The following is a 24,499-nucleotide window of genomic DNA, read 5'->3' on the forward strand; positions in this document are numbered from 1 at the left end:
GGACTGGACCAATGCCAGTGTCTTGTTTTGAACAAATGGATTTTCGTACCTTGCCAAATCGTGGGTTACTTTGCTAACGTTGTCCCATCACGATACCTTCCGCACCTTCGCACCTCCCCCCCAATCACCCCCAACCAGACCAAAACAAGACCAATTCTTTCTATCTCATCATCAACACAACCAATTGCGCAATGGATCCCGACCAGCCCGCCACTTGGCCTCCCGGCTTGGCTCGGGCAAACGTTTCGACGTTCAACCTGGCCGCTGCATTGGCAGACGTCCGAGGAGACAAGTTCAGCGACGGTCGATGGTACAACACCTTGAAGCACCAGTGCCGAACCGACTTCCACTTCGGCTACCGCGGCTCGGCCAAGAATGTTTCCCTGCTGCATCTCCATTTGAGATTCGTCGCGGATCTCACTGATCTGATCGGTTCGTCCCTCCTCCCAGACAAATAATATCGTGCGCAGTCCTGGACTTGCTAACCTGCCACTTCATAGGTGGTTGGGCCAACGAGGGCCCTTCCCGCTGGGACGAGATCATGGACAAGCTGGCTGACAATGAGCTCAACTCGGTTGACGATGTCCTCGTAGACTGGAAGGCCCTGTTCAAAGGCGCGATCAAGAAGGGCGATGCCGTAGACTTGACCGCGCACCTTTCCAAGGGCGATCGTGCCCGAGACACCGGCTTCATCACGTTCGCTTTGCCCGGTAAGTCCAGCAACGCCATGGACGTACAATGCGCCGTTGATACTAACTTCTGCAACAGAGGGCAAAGACATCGTGACCGAGAAGGACGTCCATGCGCAGTCCAAGGAGCTCGTCGTCGTGAAGGTAGAACCACAGTCGCAGAGTTCCAAGAAGCGCAAGGTAAGAAGACCCCCCAACACTGACTTCAGCGCCAGCTAACAGAATACGAGCAGTTGAACCATTGATAACATAACATGATCTGCGAAACCGGACGATCTGGGACTTGCTTAGGAGTTGACAGCTACGATGGTTACATGAACTACAGGATCCCATTGAAGTTGGGTCGCATTTTGAGACTGCGCAATTAAAGAACGAAGCGCGATTTGTGGATTTGGCCAACGCGTAGGCTAATAGACTGGAATCATATTGCATATGAAAGTGCATACAGAAGGAGTCCAGTGCCGTCGGTGTTTCCCAATGATCGCCAGCTAACCCGCCGCCAATTGCTCGGAATCATGCTTGGCTCTGGCCGTAAACCGAAACCCAAGGTTCCGCGAAATCACATACGTGAGCCACATCCTTCAAAGACCGAGAAAGAAACGGCGAAGTATTTCACGTAGATCCCCAAAGTGAAGAAATTACATATTTTTACTATGAAAATGCGAACTACACAAAACATGAAAATGCAACTAACACAACCCCTATCCCCTAACTCCAATCATCCTTCTTCCTAAAAGCACTTATGCATTGACCTCAGCGAACCAACTCCTCAACAAACCAGCCAACGCGGCAGGCAAGTCCTGTAAATCGTGCACAATGAGGTAGTACTGGAACGGGAACGTATCCAGGAACGCCTCGGTCTTGATACCGACCGTGTTGCCAAGCTCGTCCTTGACCCACTTGACCGACCTCAGGTTGAGGACACCACCGCTAGAGACCTTGTTCTGCGCCACCGCCCCTGACTGCTGCGGCTGCGACTGAGGCTTGTTCTTGGATCTCGCATCGTCCATGATGATGAAGACGATCATGATGCGCTCCTCCATGGCCTCGCGGAGTAGCCGGCGGATCTCGTCGTGCTCCTGCGACGGGGTGAGACCGTCCGAGAGGATTAAGGCGAGCTGCCAGAGGTCCTCGCCGCCGCGCCCGGGGTTCTGAAGGCGTGCGGCGCGGAAGCGGGCGATGGTGTCGCGGACGAGGCCACGGATGTCGGTGTGGTCTTGTTGGAAACTGAAGCGCTGTAGCACCTTGGCGCCGGCGTCGTGCGACGCGAAGGGCTCGGTGAAGTCGTGCGCCATGAACGTGTTGCCACCGAAGCCCAACACGCCCACCTGGCCAACCTCGAGCAGGGTCAGGGCGCGCGACACCATGACGAACGACTCGAGCGCCAGCTGGCCCGACGCCGACTCGCCCATCGACTTAGAGTCGTCGACGCACAGCAGAATCTGGTAGGAGCGTTTGGTCGGGATGGCCCGGCGCATCCAGATCTTGTCTCGCTTGTACGACGAGGCAATATAGGGGATGATGCGCTTGATGTTGAGGCGCTTACCAGTGCGGTAGGAACCTGACAACTTGGTCGATTGAGATGGTGTGAGAATCAGACGCAGCTGAGACGTAAGAGCCAATGAAAGCGGGTTAGTCTTGGCCTGGAAGTCCGTCCATTGTTTCATTGCCTCATCAAATTCACGGAGGTCAGATGTAGGCTCGGTGATATAGGTCGATGACAGTTGGACAGAAGTCTCGTCGACGCTTTCCTCCTCGTCTTGGTCCTCGCGGTCGGCGCCGTCCATAGGCGGTGTCACCTCCCGGTCATAGGCGCCCTTACGAGTGGACACACCGGTCCGGCCTTCCTCACGCTGGGCTTCTGCTTTGTCTTGTGCCTCGAGTGGTTCCGAGGTATCCATCTTGTCAGCGTCGTTGGCATCGTCGGCGGCCTGCCCATCTTCCTCTGGCATGACCCGGCTTTCAGGATCCTCGTTCTCATCATCGATTGCCATGGTATCGTCAAAGGGACGCGACTCCTCTTCGGTCGTAGTTCCGATAGCTTGGGTATCAGCTGCCATCTCATCATTCTGCAGGTGCTGGAACTCCTTGGGCGCCATCTCGTCATTGTTCTTCTCGGCAACGTCCTGCAACTCTTCGGCTTGCGCTTGCTTGATCTCGCGTTGTTGACGGTGCCATTTCTCAAGAGCGTCGCCAAGAGCCTTGAAGGGCTGGTCGACGGTGGAGTCCTGAAGGTCGTCTCCCTCGGACTGAGCAGGCTGTTCTTGTGATTTGGCAATGCTGCCCTTGTCGCCTGTTGATGTATCTTGATCGGCCGCACTCTCGCCCATCTCGCCGCTCTCACGTTGGGCGGTGTTGTCTTGAGATGTGTCTTGGTCATCGGTTTGGTTAGCGTCCTGGTCTTGACCACCATTTATAACGTCGCTTGGCGCGACATTGTCGGTGTTGGGGTTGGCCTGGTCAAATGAAGGCTGCTCCTTATCTTCGCGCTCTTCAGGTTGCTCTTCTGGGTTTTCGGCCATCTCTTGATCAGCCTCGCCCTCCGCGTTGTCCTCCTCTGGCTTGTCTGTTGCGTCTTCATCCTCCTTTTGCCCATCTGCCGGCGCAGTTGTGTCTGCGGCGTCCCCGTTCTCGCTTCCCATATCGCTGTCCTCTGCTTTGTCCTCGGCCTTTTCATCCGTGTCTTTCTCTTCAACGTCGGAAAGCTCGTCAAGGTCATCGTCGCCGATAGAGGACATGTCGTCTTCGTCCTTGCCGTCGAGGTCCATGTCGTCGGGTAGCGCGAGAGCATCCTGCTCCTCGACATTCTGGTCTTGCCGGTTCGGCTCATCGTACTGCACATCCTCATCTTGTTCAGCGCCAAGCTCTTCCTCTTCCTCGGCATCTTGTTCGCCTTCACCACCTTCCTCTTCAGCCTGATTCTTGTCCTTATCAGCTTTGTCGTTAGCAGCCGTCTGTTCGTCCTTGTCCTGCTTTCCATTCTTGTTCTCGCCCTCCTGCTCTTTCTCGGCGTCATCCTCTTTCTCACCATCCCACATTTTTTCGTCTACAGTGTTTGGGTCCAGATCATCGACGTCACCCGCTTCTTCGTCCATTTCATCGTCCTCGTCCTCATCTCCGGATTGAGAACCCTTCTCGTCGTCGTCTTCACCGGCAACACTACCCATTTCGCCCTCGAGTTCACCGTCGGCCATATCAACCGCATCCTTTTCGTCTTCGATTTCCTCCTGCTTGGACTCCTGGTTCTTTTCCTGGGCTAGTTCGGATAAGTCTTCATCGGGCTGAATATCCTTGCTGATATCCTCGGCGCCTTCTCCTTGTCCAAGACCGGTGCCACCTTCCATCTGTCCCTCGCCTTCAGCCTTCTCGTCTGACTGCTCTTGAGGCGTGCAGAAGCCTTGCCCTGCTAGCTGCACGAAATGCTTACTCAAGCTGAAAGCAATATGGGATGTGCTGTGGTTAAGTTTGCCGTAAGCTGCGACAGCATGCTGACATATCGTACTGTATTGCTTGACGATGGGATACGAGGCAGCCATTAGTGACTTAGCCAGTTGGTTCACGTGGCCGTCTTCGAGATTGAGCTGAATCAGGATGGAAAGCGCGCGGCCCAGAGTCGTCTGGATTTTGTCCAGGTGAAGCGACTTCAGTGAAGCAACCATCGCTTCATCCGACATTGTCAGCCAGGCCGACTCCTCTGTCGACGTGGGAATCTTAGCCACGGCTTTGTTAAATTGCTCGACGGCGACGAGCATACTGTCGGTCAGACTCTTGACGGCAGGTAGCAAATGTTTCTCGAGTGACTGTGTCTTATCATGGATCTGAACTGGCTGGTCATCGACACTTGTCCATAATTGGACCTGTTCGAAGACGAAGGCAAGGTCAGGGCGGGCGTTGCAAAGCTCTGCCATGCCTTGTTTGATCTCGTCCAAGCAGCTGGCGATTGTACGCTCAGTATTGAGGTCTGCATCTGATAGGAGATATTGGGGGAGAGGGTTCTCAATTTTAGCATCGGTTGCGGTTTCCAGCGCCGCACGCCACGACTTCAGCTTATTCGAGATTTGGCTGTTGTCGATAGCACCAAACTTGGCATGGATCTGAACAAGCTGTATGGCGACATCAATTATCTGGGTTGCCCACGTGGCCGTAGCAGAGACGTTGGTAGTCTTAGACTGCTTCTGTAAACGGTTGTTGTCTAAGGCCGCGATGCTCTCAACCTGCCGGACAGTAGAAGTAAGTTTGTCCAATCGCTGGTAAGTTGTTGCAAGTGTGGTACGCTGCGCCAGGATAACGTGCAGCATTCCCTCGACGAACCCAGTGCTTCGGCTGATCTCGGCACCTGTCAAGTCTTCCGAGTGAGTCTGAGAAGCGTTTCTGACCCGAGGCATCAGATCCAGGAGCTTGTGGAAATAGTATTCCGCACTAGCGCTCCCCTCAGCCACGTATGGCTCTAATTTTGACAGAATCATAGCCGTGGAGTCTTGTTTGGCGAGCGCATCTGTGCCGAGGTTGTAATGGAAGCCCATCTCTCGAAGATCGCTCAGAACACCCGCAAAGAGCTTACGCTTCCGAGTCTTAAGATGCTTGACTAAGCGTGTGTTCTCTTCAGTCAAGAATGGCGGAGTCTCTTTGCGAAGCTGAGCAGCCGATGTCTCGAGCTCCGAAAGGAACGAGTCGAGTTCACTGGCCACATCGACACTGGAAGAGGGCGAGCTGCCCAACTTGGTCATGATTTCAACAGTGCGACGAGCGTTGGCGACACGCTTGTAATCATTGGCCCACTTTGAAATGCTTTGCTGGCAGAAGGCCAGCGCTTTGTCGTCCACCTCGGCAGTCAAAAGAGCGACCTGCCCATTTGCGAGATTCTGTATAGTCTCGTCTGGAAGCCCCGTGTCGATAATTGACTTCATTGGCTGCCCAAGCACGTCTCTGAACTTCTTGACTACTCGGAACAACTTGAGGTGCGATTTGCGTGCACTCTCTCGCAGAGCCGTGATGTTGGTGTCCTTCCAACTAGCCACAAGCAGTACATCCTTCATTTGCTTCTCGATAGGGGCTTTGCCCGACTTGATAGCCTCTTGAACAGATCGTTCGAAGCGAGCGTAGTAGGCGATGAAGTTCTGGACTGCGCGGTTGATGGCTGACATAACCGGCCAGTCTTCGACTAACAGTGAAACTTGCTTCTGCAACTGCTTGAGGAGACTCATTCGGCTTGCAAACTGCCCGAGTTCGGCCGTGGAGAAGTAAGTCTCCAACGTTTTGAGCAGGCTGGCAGCGTGGTGTTGAAGGTCGCTTCCTGCCTCAGCCATTTCTAATGGTCCGGCAATGACAGCTTGGTAGGCGATGAACCACCAGGAGTTGGCATCATCTTCGCACTTCTTGAGTTCCATGTCGAACAACTTGCCCCATGTCGAAAGTTCAAGGCGGCGCCAGCTGATCAGCATATCGGTAAGTCGGTCGTATAGGACTGGCGATCCGTGAATTTTGCTTGCCCAGCCACCATTCTGCCACTCGTAAACAAAGCCATGGAGGCGCTCGACAGGAGTGATCAGCTTGGCCAAGGGCATCGAGTGGACTTGTTCTAGGACATCGTCACATGCTTGAACGACGTCTTGCAATGGTTGCAAGTGGCCGATTTCGTCCACCTTCTGCAGCTGACGGAAACGGGCCCGAGTATCATTGACCAAGCTGACGAGTTTGCGGGCTTCAGGCAAGTTCTCGGTGGTGTAGAAATTGTAATTGGGGCGGGTCTCATTGGCGTTGTAATCAGCCATCTTGTCATGCAGGATTTGCAGAGTAGGGGAAAGCAGGGTGCGGTCAGATAAGCCTGACGCTTGATCTCTGGAAGCCTGCCGAAGAGCAGAGTCCCAAAGGCTCTTGATGCTCTCACTTGGGGCGAGAGGAGTCAGGAATATATTGCGATGGAGCTTCGCTAGCTCTATTGCTAGACCTCGCGAGTCACGGACTGGTGCTGGTTTGGGCTCGCCATTTGGTTCGCCTTCGGCATCAAACGTTGGGAACAGTTCATCGAAAGCGGCCTGTTCGGCAGCTTCTTCATCCTCGAAGCTCCCCTTGAACCGATACAGGCTTCTCTTCTCCTCTTCAGCTTTGCGATCGGATTCGAGTTTCAGGCTCCATTGGCCATAGAAAGAGTGGACTGCCTCGAAGACTGCGTCACGCAAGGAAGAACTGAGGGCATCAGGTCCTTCTACTGCAACGCAAGTGGCAGCATATCTCAGGAGATCCATTCCTTTCGGCTTCGCTCCTTCTTTGGAAAAGCCCGCCAGGCTACCATTCATGAAGGGTACACATTGGGACAAAGACTTCGAAATGGAATCTGTGGTGTGGCCCATAAGGGGCGACCCTTCACCTAAAGAAAGTCCAATATCCAGGCAGTGGAGTATGTTGATAGCTGGCATACTCAAGTCCTCATAGTGATTAGACTTAGGCAAAGTAAGTCGGGCCACGATCTGGGCAACGTTCTGGCGGATGACCTGCAATTGCTGGGTTGCCACTTCAGACCCGAAGCAGTGCTGAGAAAGCGCAGACAGGATATCGGCACCAAGAACAGCCTTGAGCACGCCATTGAATTCGCCTTGAATGGCACGGTGTTCTGATGTCTGATCGTCGCTCGACGGTGATCGGTATATAGTTTCAGAGAGAGAAGGCTTGTCACCAAGGACGCGGATCTCATCCTCGACCAGTTGTCCCCTGAGATTGTTGGGCTGTCCGGTGAAGAATACCTCAAAACGCTTGACATAAGACAACTGCGCGCTGAGGCTACCGATATGTTCCTCGTAACTCTCCAAGTCGACAAGTGGGCGTAGTTGGGGGTCAAACATCTTGTCAGGAATGTAGAGCTTTATCAATGCCAATGAAAATTGTAGCCAAGCATTAGCCAGGAGGGCTCGCTTGGTTCGATCGTCTCGCTTAGCCGCGAATAGAGAAATCAAAGAAGGGACGAAATGTTGTGAGACCATGTGTGGAAGGTGTCCGTTGTCGCCGTATATCTGCATGGATCGCAGCGACTCATAGTGCAGACCTTTCTCGTCGAATCCGACTTGGGCTTCTTGAAGGTCCTCGGTCAGCTCCCGTTGGAGCGCGTCGAATGCTGCTGCGAAATCTGGGCCCAAAGTGGTTACTGTGCTTCTCATAAGCATCAATAGCACGTCACCTAGCTTCTCCAAGGAGTCGCCAGTCACAGAGCCAGAGTACTTGGAGATCTGATGAGCCAATACAGGAAGTTCTGCCTCCAACATGGACAGAGACTGAAGTGTTGTGGAATCGATATTGGCAAGCTTCGAGGCAATATTGGCCGACAGACTCTCGGCCCATGGGTGTGCCAGTTCAAATTGCTTGTCCTCGGCAATTGGGCGGGCTGCTTTTGTTCCCATGAGATATCCGATCAACTGCAAGGGCTTGGACGTAGGAGTGGCGCTTTGCAGGCGCATCTGCGCAAGTATGGGCAAATCGGAAAGAACGACCGTTTCATCCACAGCTGGTAGTGCCTTTTGCGCGACGAGAGACTCGAGAACGATAAGCTGACGAAGGTATTCGAACTCTTTAGTGAGATTGGGTGGGATATACTCCTTTTCGTCAACCTGGGCGGCGAGCTTTTCAATCTCGGAGTCGAGACTCGTAACGAGATCGCCACAGTTCGGCTCATCATTGCGGACTATGCCATAAACTTGAACAAGAGAAGTCATGATCTGAGAAAGGTTCTTGGCAGAAGCCCGCGTGTTCCATTTGACCTTGTCGAACTTCGGAGCTAGTGATTCGATACGCTGGACTAACTCGCTCGTGTTGGCGTTGGTGATGGGGAGAGGTCTGTAAGCCTTCCACAGCGGCTCCATACTCAGGCCAGTACTCAATTTGAAGCCAGTAACGAAACTCTCATTCAAGCCCCTCACCAGGTAAACGAGTAGTTCGTGCATGAGAGAGTCCTGTGCCTGGTTGGTGTATTTTGCCAACATGTCTGCACCCTGACCGAGATGGGCTTGAAAGCGTGCTTCGTCGAACTTCTCGAACGTTGCTGTTTGGGCTGACAAAAGGTGCAAAGTTCGCCACCAGTACAGCATTATGCCACCGAGAGCATGGGCTCTCTGCTGCCACGGTCCGGCATTGGCGATTTGGCCACACAAGAAGGCCTCGACGGCCTGCAGAGTACCACTCAAGAATTTGTAAGCGCCAACAGTAGAGTCTTTAGACACAGCCGCGATACTACCAGATAGAGAGGATCTTTGAAGACGATTGAGTAGCGAAGGCTGTCGACCTTGTGCTTGAACCTCCTGATCGCGCAAGTGCTTCTGGGCCCTGACCAGGTTAAGCGACACCTCATAGCATATCCCCAACCATATTGGTAGGCCCTTGTCGGACCCTTGCAGCAATGGCACAATAGTGGAATTCTGTAAGGGATGCCGGGGCTGAATAGATTCAAATCCCATTGAAATGGAGGCATCCAGGGAACCGTGCAGCTTTTGGATGGCCGTATCGAGCTCAATTGTCACCAGTGAGTCTGATGCCATGAATTGCTCAAGAGGCTCTAGACGGTGATCATAGGTTGTATGGATTCTCTCGGAATAGCTCGAGACCACATCAGAATCTCTGGGGAGGATCTTCGCCTTGGCCACGGCACGATACTGCTCATATAAAGCCATATCAGCCTTGGATAGACTGTCGGCAGCGACTTGACCAAAGGGCAACTCGTTTTCGCTTGCATCCAGCAGCAGCGCAGAGTCCAGGGTTTCGAATCGTCCCAGGCTGGATTCGACTTGAGCCATTCGGTGGACATGGGCCGGCGTATTAACATTGACATGATCGAGATAGATCTCGATTGCACGGTTTCGCATGGCTCGGGACAGTTCACCATATCTCGGATCCATGGTCAAGAAAACCCTGAAATCCGGATGCGGTTCGATGATTCTGGGTTCTCCATTGGGACCGCAATGCTCGTTGATGATCAGGAAGCCATTAGGTTCCAGCAAAGAGTTCAGCCTGTCCAGTACGGAAGCGCTGCAGAGGTTGGCATTGTCCAAAACCAACCATTCTCCTTTCTGCAGGGCTTTTACGATAATGCCATCGAGCCACTCAAACGTAGGATCGCGGATGCCATTTTCTTGGGATAAAAGTGAATGCGCCTTGTTGACAAGATCGGCAAGTGGCGTTCCAGACTGAGTCTGACCCCGGAGGCTCTGAAGCTTCGACGTTAAGTACTCAGATGCATCAGCTCGTTCATCTCGGCTTTCGAGAGCATTGAGCAAGTCAACAGCAGCTTGTGGGGAGGTCTGAGGAACCATTTTGAGAACGGATTCCCGGACGACCTGTTCGAGTTCCTTCAATGTTTGATTGACTTCGCGGAGAGGGTCATGCTGTTCGAAGCCACCAACAAGATCCATGGCATCGACGTCGGCATTCATGGGGAACACCACCAGGGGCTTGCCTACTAGAGATGCGACATGCTGTAGTAGCGTAGACTTACCACTCCCTGATGGGCCAGCCAGAATGCATGGCAGGTTCTGCTTGATACATATCAAGAGTGACTCGATCTCGTGGAGCCTGACGACTTCGTCAATATACGGAGATGCTTGGAGCTGTACGAGAGGATCGCGCTGGAGAAGCGCAAGTCCAGTCTGCAGGATGGCAGAGTTCCTGTTGTGGTACAGCTGGTGGTCTTTCGGGGCGGATTGGAATGCATTGGCGAAGAGCTTGTTGACAAATTGCCGGTCATGAACACCACGGAAGCGTTGGCGGATAACAATATCCAGGAAGTCATCCACCTTGGCAGTGGCCAACAAGGGGTCTTGAGATGTGAGTAATTGAAGCCAGCGCAGGGTGTCTCGCAGATTGAATTCCCAAGGAGCTCCGGAGGCGCCGAATGATCTCCTCACAACGACCTCTTCGTCAAGACTCGAGATGAAGGAGATAAGGTTCTTGACAGTTTCGGCAGGAACATTGGGGAAATTGTGTTGCGCGATCATGAGCAAATCAGTCTCAGTAAAGACATCGGCATAGACAACAATAAATCGGTTGACAAAGGAGCTTGGCAAACCCTTGCGGCCACCTCCTTGATGATGTGGGTTTTGGGCAGCGAAGAGCCGGAAGTTAGGATGACGCTTAAAGGACTGATCAAGCTCGGAGATGTAAACCTCTCCACGGTGATCAAGACAGGCGTTAAGACCCTCCAAGACAGACTGAGACGCAAGGTTCATCTCGTCTAGAAGAACCCATTCACCGTTCTGCATTGCACGCAAAAAGGGCGCGTCCCTCCATGCGAAGTGACCAGCTTCCGCCCCTTCGACGGGTACATCGGTACCGAAAAGGTCCATCAAGTCGGTCTGATCAGACAAGTTGATACGTGTCAGGGGTTGGCCGCAAGCCCGCGCCAAAGCACTGACCAAAGTAGTCTTGCCCACACCTGGGCTTCCTTCGAGGAGGATTGGCTTTTGCACCTGGAGCGCTCTGATAACCCTCATGGCGTTCAGCTTCGTCGTAGGTGCGTGAAGGGCGAATCCAGTCTCAAAGTCATCATTGGCAGCTCGGGCTATACTGAAGTCGCCAATAGCGAGCTTGCCAGCTTCGATAGATAGTTCTAAAGGTGCCCTGTAAATCTTCGTGGCGTCACATCGAAGAAGCTCAGAGAGCTTGTCCAGGCATTGTTGGCGTTGGCCATCCATGCTCTTCGGATCCATAGCGATGAGCGCTGAGGGGTTGGCTCCCAACGTATCAATGAAAACGGTGGCAGCTCCGTGGATGACGGCAGAATCGGAGTTGATGTGAGTAGACTCGTTGATGAACCTCGCCCATACCAAGATATCTCGGATAGAGAAAGCTGCAGTGGATGTAGAACGAAACTGCTGGCCAAACCAGTAAGAGAACTTGACAATGCTTTCTGCGTACCGCTGAAGCTTTGGTTTGAGCTTTGAAGAGACGATCTGTAGAACATCACCGTCCGCAGAGAGACCGGGAACCCAGATCTCTGTAAATCGGTTTCTCAATGCTGGGGAGAGTTCTTTCTTGCCGAAATCACCGCCCGGGTTCATCGTGGCAAAGAACTGGAAACCCTCGGTTGCCTCAACAAATGAATTCTCTATACCCTTTTCGGCCAAAAGCAAGGTCCGCGAAGGCTCCAGGACGGAGTTGAGTCGTTCCAAAACGGAATCGTCGGCAAGGGAAATTTCGTCCAGCAAGAAGTACTGACCACTGCGCATGGCATGAACCAAGCTACCGTCTGCCCACTCAAACAGAGCCTTGCTCTTGATCTCGGCAGATTCTATCTTCTGGCGCATGTCCTCGGGTATGCTTTCCAGCTGGCCTTTCTCAAGCGCATGGTATTGCTGCAGGAGCTCGTCAAGATCATCCCTTACCTCAAGCCCAAGAGTTTGGAGTACTTGAAGGAGATCTTGTCTCAAAGTATCAGCGATAGCACCTCGGTTTCTCACGGGCCGCTGGGATCCGATCAGATCGCCGGTTTCTGTGTTTTGATGGGCGTTGACAATGTGCAGCTCCTTTCCGAGTGCCTCTGCTAACAGCTGACAAACCGTTGTTTTGCCGCAGCCTGTCTCACCAACAAGGAGGACGGGCTCGTTATTGGAAAGAGCCTGCGCCACCAAAACGTAAAGACGACGCATCGCCTGTGTCCAGACGACACCCTGGGCATTCTCAACCGACTGGAGTTGCGTAAGGAATGGGGACCTCCTGGCGCTGTAAAGTAGTTGAGGCTCGATTGAGGGCTTGTCTTTCTTCATCGAGCCATCGCTGTTCTTGTTATTGTGGAACACGGTCTCAATTACATCCTTCACAGCTATACGCTCCTCCTCGTTTCGCACACGTTCGGCGAGCAGCATGAAACCTTGGTTTGCCATCTCCTCTCTGGGCGTGGCGCCAGGTAGTGTCGGAACGCGAGTGTTTGCCCCGCGAAGCGCCCATCGGAACAGATCTCTCAGAGTCGCAAAACTGTCCTTGTTCTCAAATAGGCGGTTGGTTTGTCGAAGCCTTGACAACTCTTTGTATACCTGAACAATCCTCTTGCAGTCCGATGGAGCAGTATGCACGCTGCGCTTCTGCAAAATAGTCTCTAGCTCGTCCTCGGGAATATCATCGTAATGAAGTTCCAAGAAACGGTTACGGAAGGCGCGAGACAAGACCTTACGTCCACCGTAGAGACCAGGAGGATTCTGGGTGGCAAAAAGCATGAAGTTCTCATGGGGGCGCACGACCTCTTGGGTTTCAGGGATAAGAAGCTCACGGTTGTCGTCAAGCAAGCGGTTCAGCGCCTCCAACACATCAGTCGGCGCCAGGTTAAGTTCATCTAGAACGATCCAATGGCCTTGGCGAAGAGCTTGGACCAAAAGACCCTCCTGGAAATGCAACTTCCCATCGGCACCAGAGACGTAGGTACCAAGATACTCTTGAAGATCGGTATGTTCGTGGTTGTTGATACGGACAAACTTGTTACCGCTGTAATTGGCTAGGAACTCGATCATACTGGTCTTTCCTGCAGAGGTCGGGCCCTGGATGAGGACTGGGAATCGTCGGGTCGAGGTCGCACGAACCAAGTTGAGAAGGTTCCTTTCAACTGAAGGGGTGATAATGTAGTCTTCCCTTTCTCGCGGGACTTCCTCACCCTGAAGTAACCAATAGTGACGATCCTTGTTCTTGTTTTGGAATCGGACATATTGTTTGTTGTCGCCAGGGTGCTTCGGTTGCTGAGACAGCAACGATTTTGGGTTACCACGGTTTTCCAGCAAGTGAAGTCGAATCTCAGGCACCAAAATATCTTCCGACTGCTTACTCAACAAAGTGAGGAAACCCATTGAAAATCCCTCGTAAAGTGCACGCCGAAGACCGTACATTGGAGCAATATCGTTGACATACGTAAGGACTCGGGTCAATGTTCGTAGACTGAAATGTGGCACCTCGTTGGCACCGTCGACAAGGCGCTTCTCATCTGCGAGGGCTTTGGTCTTGAGGTACAACCGCGCAATATCATCGGCAGCTTGCTCATCCTTTGAGCTGTTGCTCTTCAGATACGCCTTAATGATGGTGAGCAGATCCTTTAGGTCCTTGTCAGGGCTGCTGACATATAGCTCTGTGAACCGAGACCGGAGACCGAGTGGCAGGTCGCGCTTCCCTATATCTGTGGCAGGATTCATAGCGCCAAATATGCGAAATTCGGGATGGGCAACAACTCGTTCGATCTCGCCCGTCTCAGAGAGGAGTAGTGACGGCTCATCGTTCGGGCCAGAGGCGAGAAGGTCCGCAATACTCTCCAGTGTGTCTGGTGATGCGAGGTTGATCTCGTCAAGAAGAACCCAATCGCCGTTTCTGGCTGCCTTGACGATGTTGCCTTCCACAAAAGCAAAGGCAAAAGTCCCCGACCCCCCTGAAATTTGTATAGCGAATTGATCCAGAGCGCGAGAGAACGAGTCCCAGCGTGGTTGCAAATTGAGCAACGACTGCAGCTTCGACTCCGTTTTGCGTCTCTTGGCCACCGGCCCATCCTCAGCAGGTGGGTTGTCATTTGCCTGAGCGGATCTGGTCTGTAACTCGGCCAAGATCTTGCTGAACATTTTTGGCGCTTCTCGCCAGAGCTTCAATACCTTCGGCCATTGTCCCTTGGCAATGAATTTCCCGATTTGCTCGAGGTACTTCTGATTCTTGGTGGCGGAGATTCCTGTGGTCGCGAATAGGTCTTCGAACTCTTCTTTCAGTGGCACAGCCAGGGTACGAACGTTGACTGGTTTGAACCCGCCAAGCAGATCTCCTACTTCACTCTGTTGGGACAAGTTGACAGCTACCAGTTTGTGACCCAGCAAGTCGGCGAGCTGCTGCACTACAGTCGTCTTTCCGATACCAGTCTCTCCAACAAGAAGGGTCGGTTCCCGCAGTTTGACGGCTACCGCGATCTGTTCTAGCACACGCTTCGCGTGGTTCGTGTTCGCAAAGGTCTTCTTGACCTTGGTAATCCTGTTCGCCCTCGGTCTCTTGGTCAAGGACACGCGCCCAACTTTGATGTCCCGCAGTGTCTCTTCGAATCGTGGAATATGTGCCTGCACGTAATGTTCCCTCATTTGTGGCGCGACGTGCATCTCTTCGGCGATGCTGCTCACAATCACCGCCTTTGCCTCAAGGCTGGGGATAGAGCCACAGAAGCAGTCGGCGGCTTCCATGAACATGGAATACTTGGTCTCGTCGCTTATCGATTCTTTGCCGGTTCTGCAGCCCGAAGCAACAAGCAACTGACTCAAACGCCTACACCACTTTAGCAAATCTCGAGGAGTGACTGGGCGGTCGGCAACAGTTCTACCACCACCGGAAGCTCTGGTGGGTAGGGCGCAGAGGCGATTATAGACGGAGATAATCATAGGGGCGTATAGGCGCAATAGTGGATAGGTGCCAAGAACCATCTCCTGCAACTCCGAAGGTTGCGGCATCCTAATGGCAACGGAATGCCAGAATCGCTGGCCAAGTAGTGTTGGAAGGCTTTCTTGGCCATACATTCCTTTTATGGTCCGGACGGTCGCGAAGAGGCGGAAACCACTCGGTGCTCGTATCGTCTCTCCACGGCTTGGAATGACGAGTTCACCACGTTCTACAAGAGGTAGTAAAGTGCTCATCACCTCATTGGGGGCACGATCTAAGTCTTCAATCAGTACCCAGCGTCCTTCACGGACCGCCGTCGTGAGGACACCAGGTCGCCAGGAGAAAGAACCAGGCTTGGAGTCGGTAGAGTAGAGACCAATGAGCATTTTCGCATCGGTCTGCTCATTGAGGTGTAGCGTCACCATACTGGACTCCATTTCAAGCTCACGCGCCAACTCATGCACGGCGGAGGTCTTTCCGGATCCCGCCAAGCCATGAAGCATCACAGGTCCGAACTCGTGCAGACTCTGCGTCAGGCATTCCAGGTTGGCCATGGCGGTCTCAGTAAGAACGAGGGAGGAGGGAGTTTGCGGCGAGCCTTGCGGCCGAGGAAGCAAAGTTGCACCATAACGAACGACGAGTGGTGTCAAGTTTAGGGGAGGAAAACGGTCGGTTTGGACATCGGGAATATCTTTCAATTCCTTTCGAAGGTTTTCTATTTCTCTCGCTCTCTGCTTTTCACATAAAGACAAGAAAGTTAAGTCCAACTTCTGGCCGTCGAAATCGTCATCGAGGGGCATCTGCCTCTCAGGGCTACTGATGCTGTCGCTCCCTCCTTCTATCCGGAGAATGTGCTGTTGAATAAGTGCCTCTAGGCGGGAGTCGGAGGCAGACATCAATATGCAGAATATCCTTATCGCCAGGTATCTCACTGGCGGCTCGGGGTGGTTGAAGAGCATTTGCATCCATGAGGGCTCTACAATTTGGCGATAAGCCTTCTTGTCGAAATTTAACAGTCGCCATACTGCAATGAGTGCAGGCGTAAGAGTAGACGCGGGCGATTTGGTAATGGAAGGCAGGTTCAGGGAGTTGACCCTGAAGGGCCGCGATCCAGGCTCAGTTGGCGCCACTGAGGTCTCACTCAGGTACTGTTCCAGGAAAACAGATAAGTAAGGAGCGAACGGAAGGATTCTCGCAAACGCATTGATGATCTGGTCCTCTTGGCCCTCTAAACGAGGTTTGAGAACCCATCGTGCGCAAATGTCGGCAAAAACCTCTTCGAAATAGACAAAAACTTGGCTCGTGTATTGGGGTATCAGCGCCGTAGCAGCAACGGCATCTAGGAAATTCGTGGGGTCGTGACTGCGGATGACTTGCAGTATTTCTGGCGGCAGATGTGTCATGAGCTGCTCATCGGACAGGAGGTATGCCCTGTTGGAGCTGACATCTATCGTCGCCATGATCGCTGCTGGAGTTTGGAAAATAGTGTCGGATTGACAGTGATATCTTCACTCAATGCTGAGCGAGTCTCACTTGGCCGTCCGTACACAGAGGATGCGCGATGCGCTCGAAAAAAGTTTATCGATAAGGACTTTTTCTGCCAAAGTGCTCGTCCAGGTCCCGCCAACTCCCAAAAGTTCAAATCGGCATGGGAAATTTAGGCGGTGAGAAGCGCCTGAGGTACCTGCTCTCAGGTACCCAACTTCGCCGAGAGGTGACCCGGAAAGCGGGAATTCTGGGCTGCCGGGCGCGCCTGCGATCCAATAGGCCTGGGCTACCAGGGAAGTCCCACCCAGCAGCGCCTGCAGGGAGCCTTGGGACGCCAAAAATCTTCGAGAGCATCACGAAGCTTCAACTCAACCCCGACGAGACGCCACCCACCCGATCTGCTTCGTGCACCTTGCCCTCCAATTGACCAGCCAACCCACACCAACCGCCCACAATGTCAATCCCTTGCCGATTCGCAGCCCGCAGCTGCGCCCGCACGCTCCGGACCCGGGCTGCCATGCGCCCGTCGATGGCATTCGCACAGAGGAGGCACGAGTCGACAGAGGCCGCTGTCAGCACGAGCCCCAAGATCGCCACGATTGTCGACCAGATCAGCCAATTGACTCTTCTCGAGACCGCCGACCTTGTCGCTTCTTTGAAGGTAGGCATTTTTGGCCTCGTTGCCAGCGGATTCGCCACGTACATGTTTTGGAGGGGGGAAGCCATGAGCGCATAAACAACTTATACCTCAATGGGAATGTTCAATGGCAGGCGTGAATGCGGGCTTGGCGAATCCAATGGCGTTTGTTAGATAATCATGCAGCAAATCTGTATTTTGGGGTCGCATATAACTGGAAACTAACACGTAACTCCTCACAGTCCCGCCTCAACATCCCCGATCTCCCTGTAGGTGGCTTCGCCGCCGCACCGGCTGCCGCCCCCGCCGCTGTGGAGGAGGCCGACGAGCCGGCGCCAGCCGCGCAGGAGAAGTCGCTGTTCAGCATCAAGCTGACGGCGTTCGACGCCGGCTCCAAGCCCAAGGTGATCAAGGAGGTCAAGAACCTGCTCGGCCTGTCCCTGGTCGACTCCAAGAAGTTCGTCGAGTCGGTGCCCAAGATGATGAAGGAGAGTGTCCCCAAGGACGAGGCCGAGAAGATTATGGCCGCCATGAAGGAGCTGGGCGCCACAGTCGTCATGGAATAGAGAGCATAAAAAGGGCAACGACCAACAATAACTTGCCTCGGAATCTTTTGTGGATCTCTCAGGAGGCATATGTTCTGGGCAATACAAATGTCATCGAAAAGATGAAATCTACCGGTCGAAGGGAAATTCCACGGCTGGAACACGGTGAACGTCGAATGGGACTATGGATAATGAATCCAGCTTTTGCCCATGCCTTCCAGCGAGAGCGGGGGGGATAGCATGGTACGATAGACGAAGGAGGCAAGTGTATACATGTAACCTACCTTGTAACAATATACATAAAGATCACCTACATTTATATTGCTCACTAATGGGACTGGCACCATGGGCGCAACTGTGAGGCAACTATCTCATGTTCACATGTTTCTCCACTGTTGCATTGGGGAATGATGCTATAGTCAGAGGACCACAAGAAGCACGTACACATTTAACAGCATCAAGAGCCATCAACTAGCAACCGAGGTGATAAACCAGCTGAAAGGGGCTCGGGGCTGTTTGAAATCATGTTTCTTATCAAAAGGACAAAACCAAGTGTTGTAATCAGCTTTATTATCATTATTCTCTGTGGCGTGCTGGATCGAATCCTGTGATTCAAATCAATCCGCGTGGGAATCGCCAATTTGTCAACCCAATCTTTATATGGGTGGCTATCATCATGTCAACTGTATCCGATGCTTCGACGCAAGACTTTGCAAAATAACAAACTGCCTCCAGTAAACTTATGTTTGTAAGCTTGCTAGGCTTAATGTCTTTGAAGCAAGGTACCCTCTTCTGTCGAATCAATGTGCCCTTTTCACTTCCCCTTTTCAGCCAAATCTACTCCAAACCATGGAGTCGTGCCCCTTAGACACAAGTACGATCCTAGCCGGGGTCATTGGATATCAAGATAGCCTGGCGGCTTGTTTATGCTCAATATCTTATATCATCGAAGTTGACCATATAGCAGTATTGCAGCGGCGCAATCTTCCTCCTGCCAATCGTTTGCAATTTGGTTATCAAAGTTGAAAACCCTTTGATCGGCAATCTGGGCATGGCCAAGTCTCCAGACACTGAAATGGAGATTGGTCGCAAGCTCTACGAGTATAGCGCTGACTAAGACAGGCTCATGCTCGAGCAACGGGAATATCAACCCTCGTCCATCCGATCGTGGTCACGGTCGTCGTTCTGTATAGGGTCGTCGCGACGGTCATCTTCCCGCCCGCGGCTGTGATCACGTCCGTTGGGCGAATCCCGACGTCTAGGCCGCAAGTGCACGCACTTGGCATTCTCCACCTCGTCCATCAGTGCTTCTCTCTCCTCGCGTTCGAATTTGAAGTCATCGTCGTCGATATCGCTGGCGTCCTCCATCATTTTGGCACGTTCGTCAACCTGGGAGCGAGGGACCACCCAAAGATTTTCGCGCCGTCTCTTGTGTCGCTCACGGTCCTCCTCAATACGCTGCTCTATCTGTCGTTTATCGAGACGAGTGGTATGGCCGGTACCGTTCGTAGTGCGTGCGTCGCCGGAAGAGTGACCGGCGGCGGCGACATTAGAGGCGTTTGCGGCAGCGTTGCCGTTGGCGGGCAAGGCGGTGGACATTACAGCTTCTCCATTGACGGGTGAGGAAAGGCCGGCTTCAGCCTGCGAGGCGTCGCGGTCCTTTAGGCATTCTTCGAGCTCAGTGAGGGTCTGATCCAGGAGGAAACCCTTGCCGTTGAGGCCCTGTAGCACAGTCTTAACTACCTTGACGTTCGCTGCGCCGGATCCGTCTTCGGGACAAACAGCATCAACAACCCTTATTATGTCTCGTTGCATCATGCGAACATAGGACTCGGCGTGGCGCTCTTTGGATGCGATCTCGAGGAAATGCTCGATGAAGTACATGATGTTGGCTCTGGTGTTCATGTTGGTCTACGAATTCACATATTACAGGTTAGCTTACTCTGTCACCTGCAACACATGACGTATCTTCCATGATATTCCCGACGAGACGCGCAAACTTGCAGCAGTGCCAATGGCCTGCGATTTGATGTCACGGACGTACCTTTTCCAGTTGCTCGAGGATACAACTGTGCAAATCCTCGCTTAGATCCCTATACTTGACCGCATACTGGGCAGCTTTTTGCGCGCTGACTACAGTGGCATTGAGATGTTGCAGCTGGCCGCTGAAGCGCATGCGCACCTCGAACGGGTCAGCCATCTTGGGCGCGTTGTCCGCGGCTAGGTTGGGGTTGGGGCCAAGAACAAGACGCTGTGCAGATTCGTTGCCTATGTGCCAAAAGGCCTGCTCGTCGGGATGCAGATAACAAAAGCCTAATTCCTTGCTGCCGTAGAAGCCTGGGTTGTAGGCTTCCTCGACCGACAACTGTTTCGGTGATCTCCCTTGCTGTTGTCGTTGAAGTGTTGGCTGGCTGAGCTGGTCGTCTGGGTGCTGTGGTCGTTGTTGATGATGCTGCTGGGCAGAATAATTATGTGCAGGTTGGTTGATATGGTGATAAGTATTAGACCCTGTGACGAAAGTGGGATTGCTGGTATGGATTTGAGGCTGGGGCGCCTGTGAGCTGAAGCTCGAGCTTGAGCTCGGGCTCAGTACGTCGGTGGCATCCTTGGACTTCTTCCGATCCTCTCTCTTGGCGGCCCTGCGGCTAGCGCGGTTGTTGCGTCTAGCATATGGCCGCTGAGGCGGAGGCGGAGGCGCGGGGAGTGGCATTGAGCCCGCCATCTGTGGCTTGATGCGAATGTGCTGGCTGCGGGCGCTAGATAATCTTCCAGACGCTAAACGATCTTGGGATTAGTCGGTGTATACCAAATAGCAAATTGAATGCGTTTAATTGCGTACCTAGCTTGGTGGGAGTTGAGACCAGGGATGTGTGACTTGGCCCAGTGTTGATAAATTACAGGTGTTATGCGCCGATCACAAAGTGACGAAGTATGCCAGTTGAAACGGTTTATTTAAAACTTGAGGAGCAAGTGAAGTCGACCTGCTACCTACTCAGCTTGAATTGACAGTGTTCCCGCATTTCCTGTGCGAGAAGTACCTCCCTAGGCATCGTGATCTAAGTCGGCGAAGGCACCCCGGAGTAGCTCGGCAAGTGCTCCGCTCTCCACCGCTAAACAGATTGTCCAACTCATAAAGAGGGACAGGAGACGGACCTTTCGTATACTGAAAGTCCTTTGCATCTTCATATTCAAACATATACCCCATTTTCGGAATTCGAATATGCCCTCCAACAGCATGCTGGCCCTACCCTCTCACGCCAATGAGGGCAGTGAGTTCACTATGGCCGTCCTCGGCTGCGGTACGTGCGATCTGCTCTGAGCGCATTCTAGAGTACAGACAATCACGCTTTGGCCCACACCCCTTTTCCCTTCACTACGACTATTTGGCCTCTCTCTCTCTCTTTCGTTCTGCGCAATTGGGAGTACAACTGAAGCCCTTGATTGGTCTAGCCACTTAGTTGTAAAACCAAATGACTTACCGCCAAGCCCTGGAAAATGCCAACGCCGAAGTCGCTTCCCGGGACGACATCGAAGCTAATGATGCGATGACACAGGCACCATGGGCATTGCCATCCTCTCGGGCATCCTGAGCTCCCTCTCCGACCTCGACGCCCCGAAGCCCATCCAGTCGCCCATGCACAACGGCACCGCCGACCCCCTCGACGACCCCCTCCCCACACGCCTGCCCTCGCGCTTCATCGCCTGCGTTCGGCGGACCGAGTCGGCCAAGCGCGTGAAGAAGGCGCTGTGGGCGCACAGCTCCATCGTCAAGGTGGTGCAGCGCGAGAACGTCGCGGCCGTGTCGCAGGCCGAGGTGATCCTGCTGGCGTGCAAGCCCTCGATGGTCTCGGAGCTGCTGGGCGAGCCCGGCATGAGCAAGGCCCTGCACGGCAAGCTCCTGATCAGCATCTGCGTGGGCGTGACCGCCGAGCAGATCGAAAGGGTGCTGCACGGCGCCGTGCCCCAGCACGACCCGGAGGTCGACGGCCGCTGCCGCGTGGTGCGGGCCATCCCCAACACGGCGGCCCAGATCCGCGAGAGCATGACTGTGGTGGCATTGTCCGAGCCGCCGCTGCCGCAGCCCATCGCGAGCCTCGTCACCTGGATCTTCCGCCGTATTGGCGATGTCGTCTACCTGCCCCCCAATACCATGGACGCCAGCACCGCCCTCTGCGGCGCCGGCCCGGCCTTCTTCTCGCTGATGATGGAGGCGGCTGTCGACGGCGCCGTGGCGATGGGCGTGCCGCGCCCCGAGGCAACGCGCATGGCCGCACAGTCGATGCGGGGTACCGCTTCGTTGGTACAGGCCGGGGAACACCCGGCCATCCTGCGCGACAAGATCTCTACCCCTGGTGGATGCACAATTGGTGGGCTCCTGGTGCTCGAGGAGGGTCGCGTTCGGGGCACGATCTCGCGGGCAGTCCGAGAAGCGACTGTTGTTGCATCACAGATTGGAAAAGGCAGGGAGAATGTCAATGGAACCCGTTTCCCCCAGACCGACAACGGCGGGTTCTAGCACGGACAATATGCATAGTCTAGATAGACTGGACGAAACGTCAATGGCAAGAAATGGGGTTGGGATTAGATTGCGGCGTGCGTGCAGAGTCCAAACAGACCTATGAAGTGTCAAAAGGAATAAGACGTAAGCAAATGCCAAGAAATTGTCTCAGAAGGCCGTACTTCCATTTCATTAGGGGTTCCATGCCCAACGATCTTAAAAAGACCGCATGCAGCTACCCATGCTGCATTATACCTTCCATCTATATGGAAAGTATATTCAGTGTGTTCATAATGTTACAAAGTCCAGAATCCATGCGCAATCAAACGAGGTATCATAGAGGCCAAACCGGCCGAAAACTCCTCTCCGAATAAGCCGCTCTCCAGAACTTGTAGTCCAAGTTCAGGGATCCAATAGTTCTTGCGATCCCGAAAATAATGCAAGTGGCAGGGCCAAGCTTATCTACTCATCGTCGACTCTTGCCTTCTTACTCGAAGGACCCTCCTCCTCGCCCTCTGACTTGCGCTTCCCGTGGGATGCACTTGATCCATTGGCATTGGCATCAACTTCAGGCCTGGGCGCGTTCAGTCTTTCTAATATCCGCGCATACTCCCACTCCACGTTCTCGAGAGTGTCGTTGAGCTTGATAATTCTCTCGGTGACCTCGAATTCGCCCAGAATCGAGGCGTTGCGGCGATACAGTCGCTGTTTAAGAAGGATGCGCCAAAGCATATAGGCGTGCTTGTCGGCCTTTGAGGCGGCTGGCCTTTCTACCTCTTCATCATCAGGTAAAGGCTGGACGGAAAGTGGGAGTTTCGACATGAGATGCATCTCCACCAGTCGCCAGAATTGTCGAGGGGCGATCTTGACTCTCAGGCGCAGCGCTTCCAGTGCATCAACATCAACAATTCCCTTGGCCGAGATATTGGCGCCGCTATCCTTGTTAGAGATTTGGGTGCTGTGGTGCAGAACGGCTCCTTTGTTGGCCACAGCAATGTCCGGGTTCACAGTCAAATTTGCGAACTCGGGGAAGTTCTTGCGGAGATACTTCATATCACAAAGATCTCGTAGCAGATCAAACGCCTCGTTAGGGTCCTCCACAGTGATCTCCTTGGTAAAATCGTCCTTGGACTGGAGATCGAAGATGGTGTTGTACAGCATCGCGCCCGCACCCTTGCCTTGGAATGGGGGCAGTATGAGGAACTGAGAGATTCTGGCGCGGTGGGGCAGTTCCGTGTAGGGGTAATCGCCGGAAGGAAGCTCCCAGCTTGCATTCTTCTTGGGCTCGAGTAGAGCCGGGGTCTTGCCCGGGCTGGCAGGGGGTGTTGGGTTCTGGAATAGCCAGAAATGGTAGACTGTCGAGTAGCCCTGGAAAACGTATTGCTCGTTCGCTGTTGACGGCTTCTTGTAGAGGAAGAAGACGGACCATCGTGCCAGGGAATAATCGGGCTCGTCCTTGCCATCCGCATCTTCACCGATGTACGATCCGCCCTCGATGTAGAACAGAACAAGAAGCTGGATACGCTTCACCAGCTGCTTCACTGCCGGATCGGCCAGGCTCCCCTTCCAGATCTCATACGTCTCGCCATCTCGCTCTATGGTGTTGACAAGCTCGCCAGGTGGTGTCCAGCTGGTCGGCGTTTGCTTCACAGCCAACTCAAAATCGCTCTTCTTCTGGAAGGCCACTGCACGGTGGTTAGCCACAAACCAAAGTGAGCAGCGAGCAGCGAGTAGTAGAACTTACCTCCAGGAAGAAACTCCTTCATTATCTCTGGGATGTCCACTGCCTCAGCCTCTCCCACCGTCTTGAACTTCTTGATGCATGACACAGAAAGGTTCGGTCGCATGTCAGTCGCATTGTATGTGAGGTTGACCTTGAGGCCCTTGTATCCGAAGATCTGCTCGTTTTCGAAGACGGCATAGGTGAACTTGGGATTGAACGAGTCGAGTTTCTTGAGGCCAGAGTCGCTGGGGGTTACCAATGAAATGGTGAAGGCCTCATTGGCATCGGAAGTCCCTGCAACATGAGATTAGCAATTTACAGATGCGCCGCCTTGGATGGATAAATTGCATACACTCCTCTTCCATGTTGAAGAAAGCTTGCGATCCTCTGGTTCCTTAGATATGGAGTCAGTGCGCTCAGGCAATGCGAATTCAACTTTCAGCGCAGCAGGCGATCCGAGTTTCGCGAATTATGTTGTGTGTAGGGTGATATGATGGTGTGGTGATGGGATTTCGATATCTTGAAGGCTCGCGGACGATCAATTAAACAGAGGTTGCCTTG

At 53.3% G+C, this 24,499-nt stretch overlaps 6 protein-coding genes across 6 annotated transcripts; 3 read left to right on the forward strand and 3 right to left on the reverse strand.

Moving 5' to 3' along the window:
- Window positions 1-191: 191 nt before the first annotated feature.
- On the forward strand, window positions 192-908 carry PG985_013761 (uncharacterized protein; the record flags this gene model as incomplete). Its single annotated transcript, XM_066833527.1, has 3 exons — window positions 192-432; window positions 501-710; window positions 769-908. 3 exons carry the CDS (start codon window positions 192-194, stop codon window positions 906-908), a joined length of 591 nt encoding a protein of 196 aa, XP_066678267.1.
- A 521-nt stretch (window positions 909-1,429) lies between these two features.
- PG985_013762 (ATPase) lies at window positions 1,430-16,507 on the reverse strand (the record flags this gene model as incomplete). Its single annotated transcript, XM_066833528.1, has 2 exons — window positions 1,430-10,128; window positions 10,165-16,507. 2 exons carry the CDS (start codon window positions 16,505-16,507, stop codon window positions 1,430-1,432), a joined length of 15,042 nt encoding a protein of 5,013 aa, XP_066678268.1.
- Window positions 16,508-16,989: 482 nt separating this feature from the next.
- PG985_013763 (mitochondrial 54S ribosomal protein bL12m) lies at window positions 16,990-17,738 on the forward strand (the record flags this gene model as incomplete). The annotated part of the gene is made up of 2 exons (XM_066833529.1): window positions 16,990-17,196; window positions 17,415-17,738. 2 exons carry the CDS (start codon window positions 16,990-16,992, stop codon window positions 17,736-17,738), a joined length of 531 nt encoding a protein of 176 aa, XP_066678269.1.
- Window positions 17,739-18,863: 1,125 nt separating this feature from the next.
- On the reverse strand, window positions 18,864-20,427 carry PG985_013764 (CTD kinase subunit gamma CTK3-domain-containing protein; the record flags this gene model as incomplete). The annotated part of the gene is made up of 2 exons (XM_066833530.1): window positions 18,864-19,628; window positions 19,762-20,427. 2 exons carry the CDS (start codon window positions 20,425-20,427, stop codon window positions 18,864-18,866), a joined length of 1,431 nt encoding a protein of 476 aa, XP_066678270.1.
- A 525-nt stretch (window positions 20,428-20,952) lies between these two features.
- PG985_013765 (pyrroline-5-carboxylate reductase) lies at window positions 20,953-22,233 on the forward strand (the record flags this gene model as incomplete). Its single annotated transcript, XM_066833531.1, has 2 exons — window positions 20,953-21,016; window positions 21,272-22,233. 2 exons carry the CDS (start codon window positions 20,953-20,955, stop codon window positions 22,231-22,233), a joined length of 1,026 nt encoding a protein of 341 aa, XP_066678271.1.
- Window positions 22,234-22,677: 444 nt separating this feature from the next.
- PG985_013766 (histone acetyltransferase type B catalytic subunit) lies at window positions 22,678-24,303 on the reverse strand (the record flags this gene model as incomplete). Its single annotated transcript, XM_066833532.1, has 3 exons — window positions 22,678-23,900; window positions 23,960-24,232; window positions 24,291-24,303. 3 exons carry the CDS (start codon window positions 24,301-24,303, stop codon window positions 22,678-22,680), a joined length of 1,509 nt encoding a protein of 502 aa, XP_066678272.1.
- Between the last annotated feature and the right edge of the window lie 196 nt (window positions 24,304-24,499).

Source organism: Apiospora marii (assembly GCF_038362585.1).
Source record: "Apiospora marii strain CBS 49790 chromosome Unknown utg000011l_segment0_segment0, whole genome shotgun sequence".
Classification (NCBI taxonomy): Eukaryota; Fungi; Ascomycota; class Sordariomycetes; order Amphisphaeriales; family Apiosporaceae; genus Apiospora; species Apiospora marii.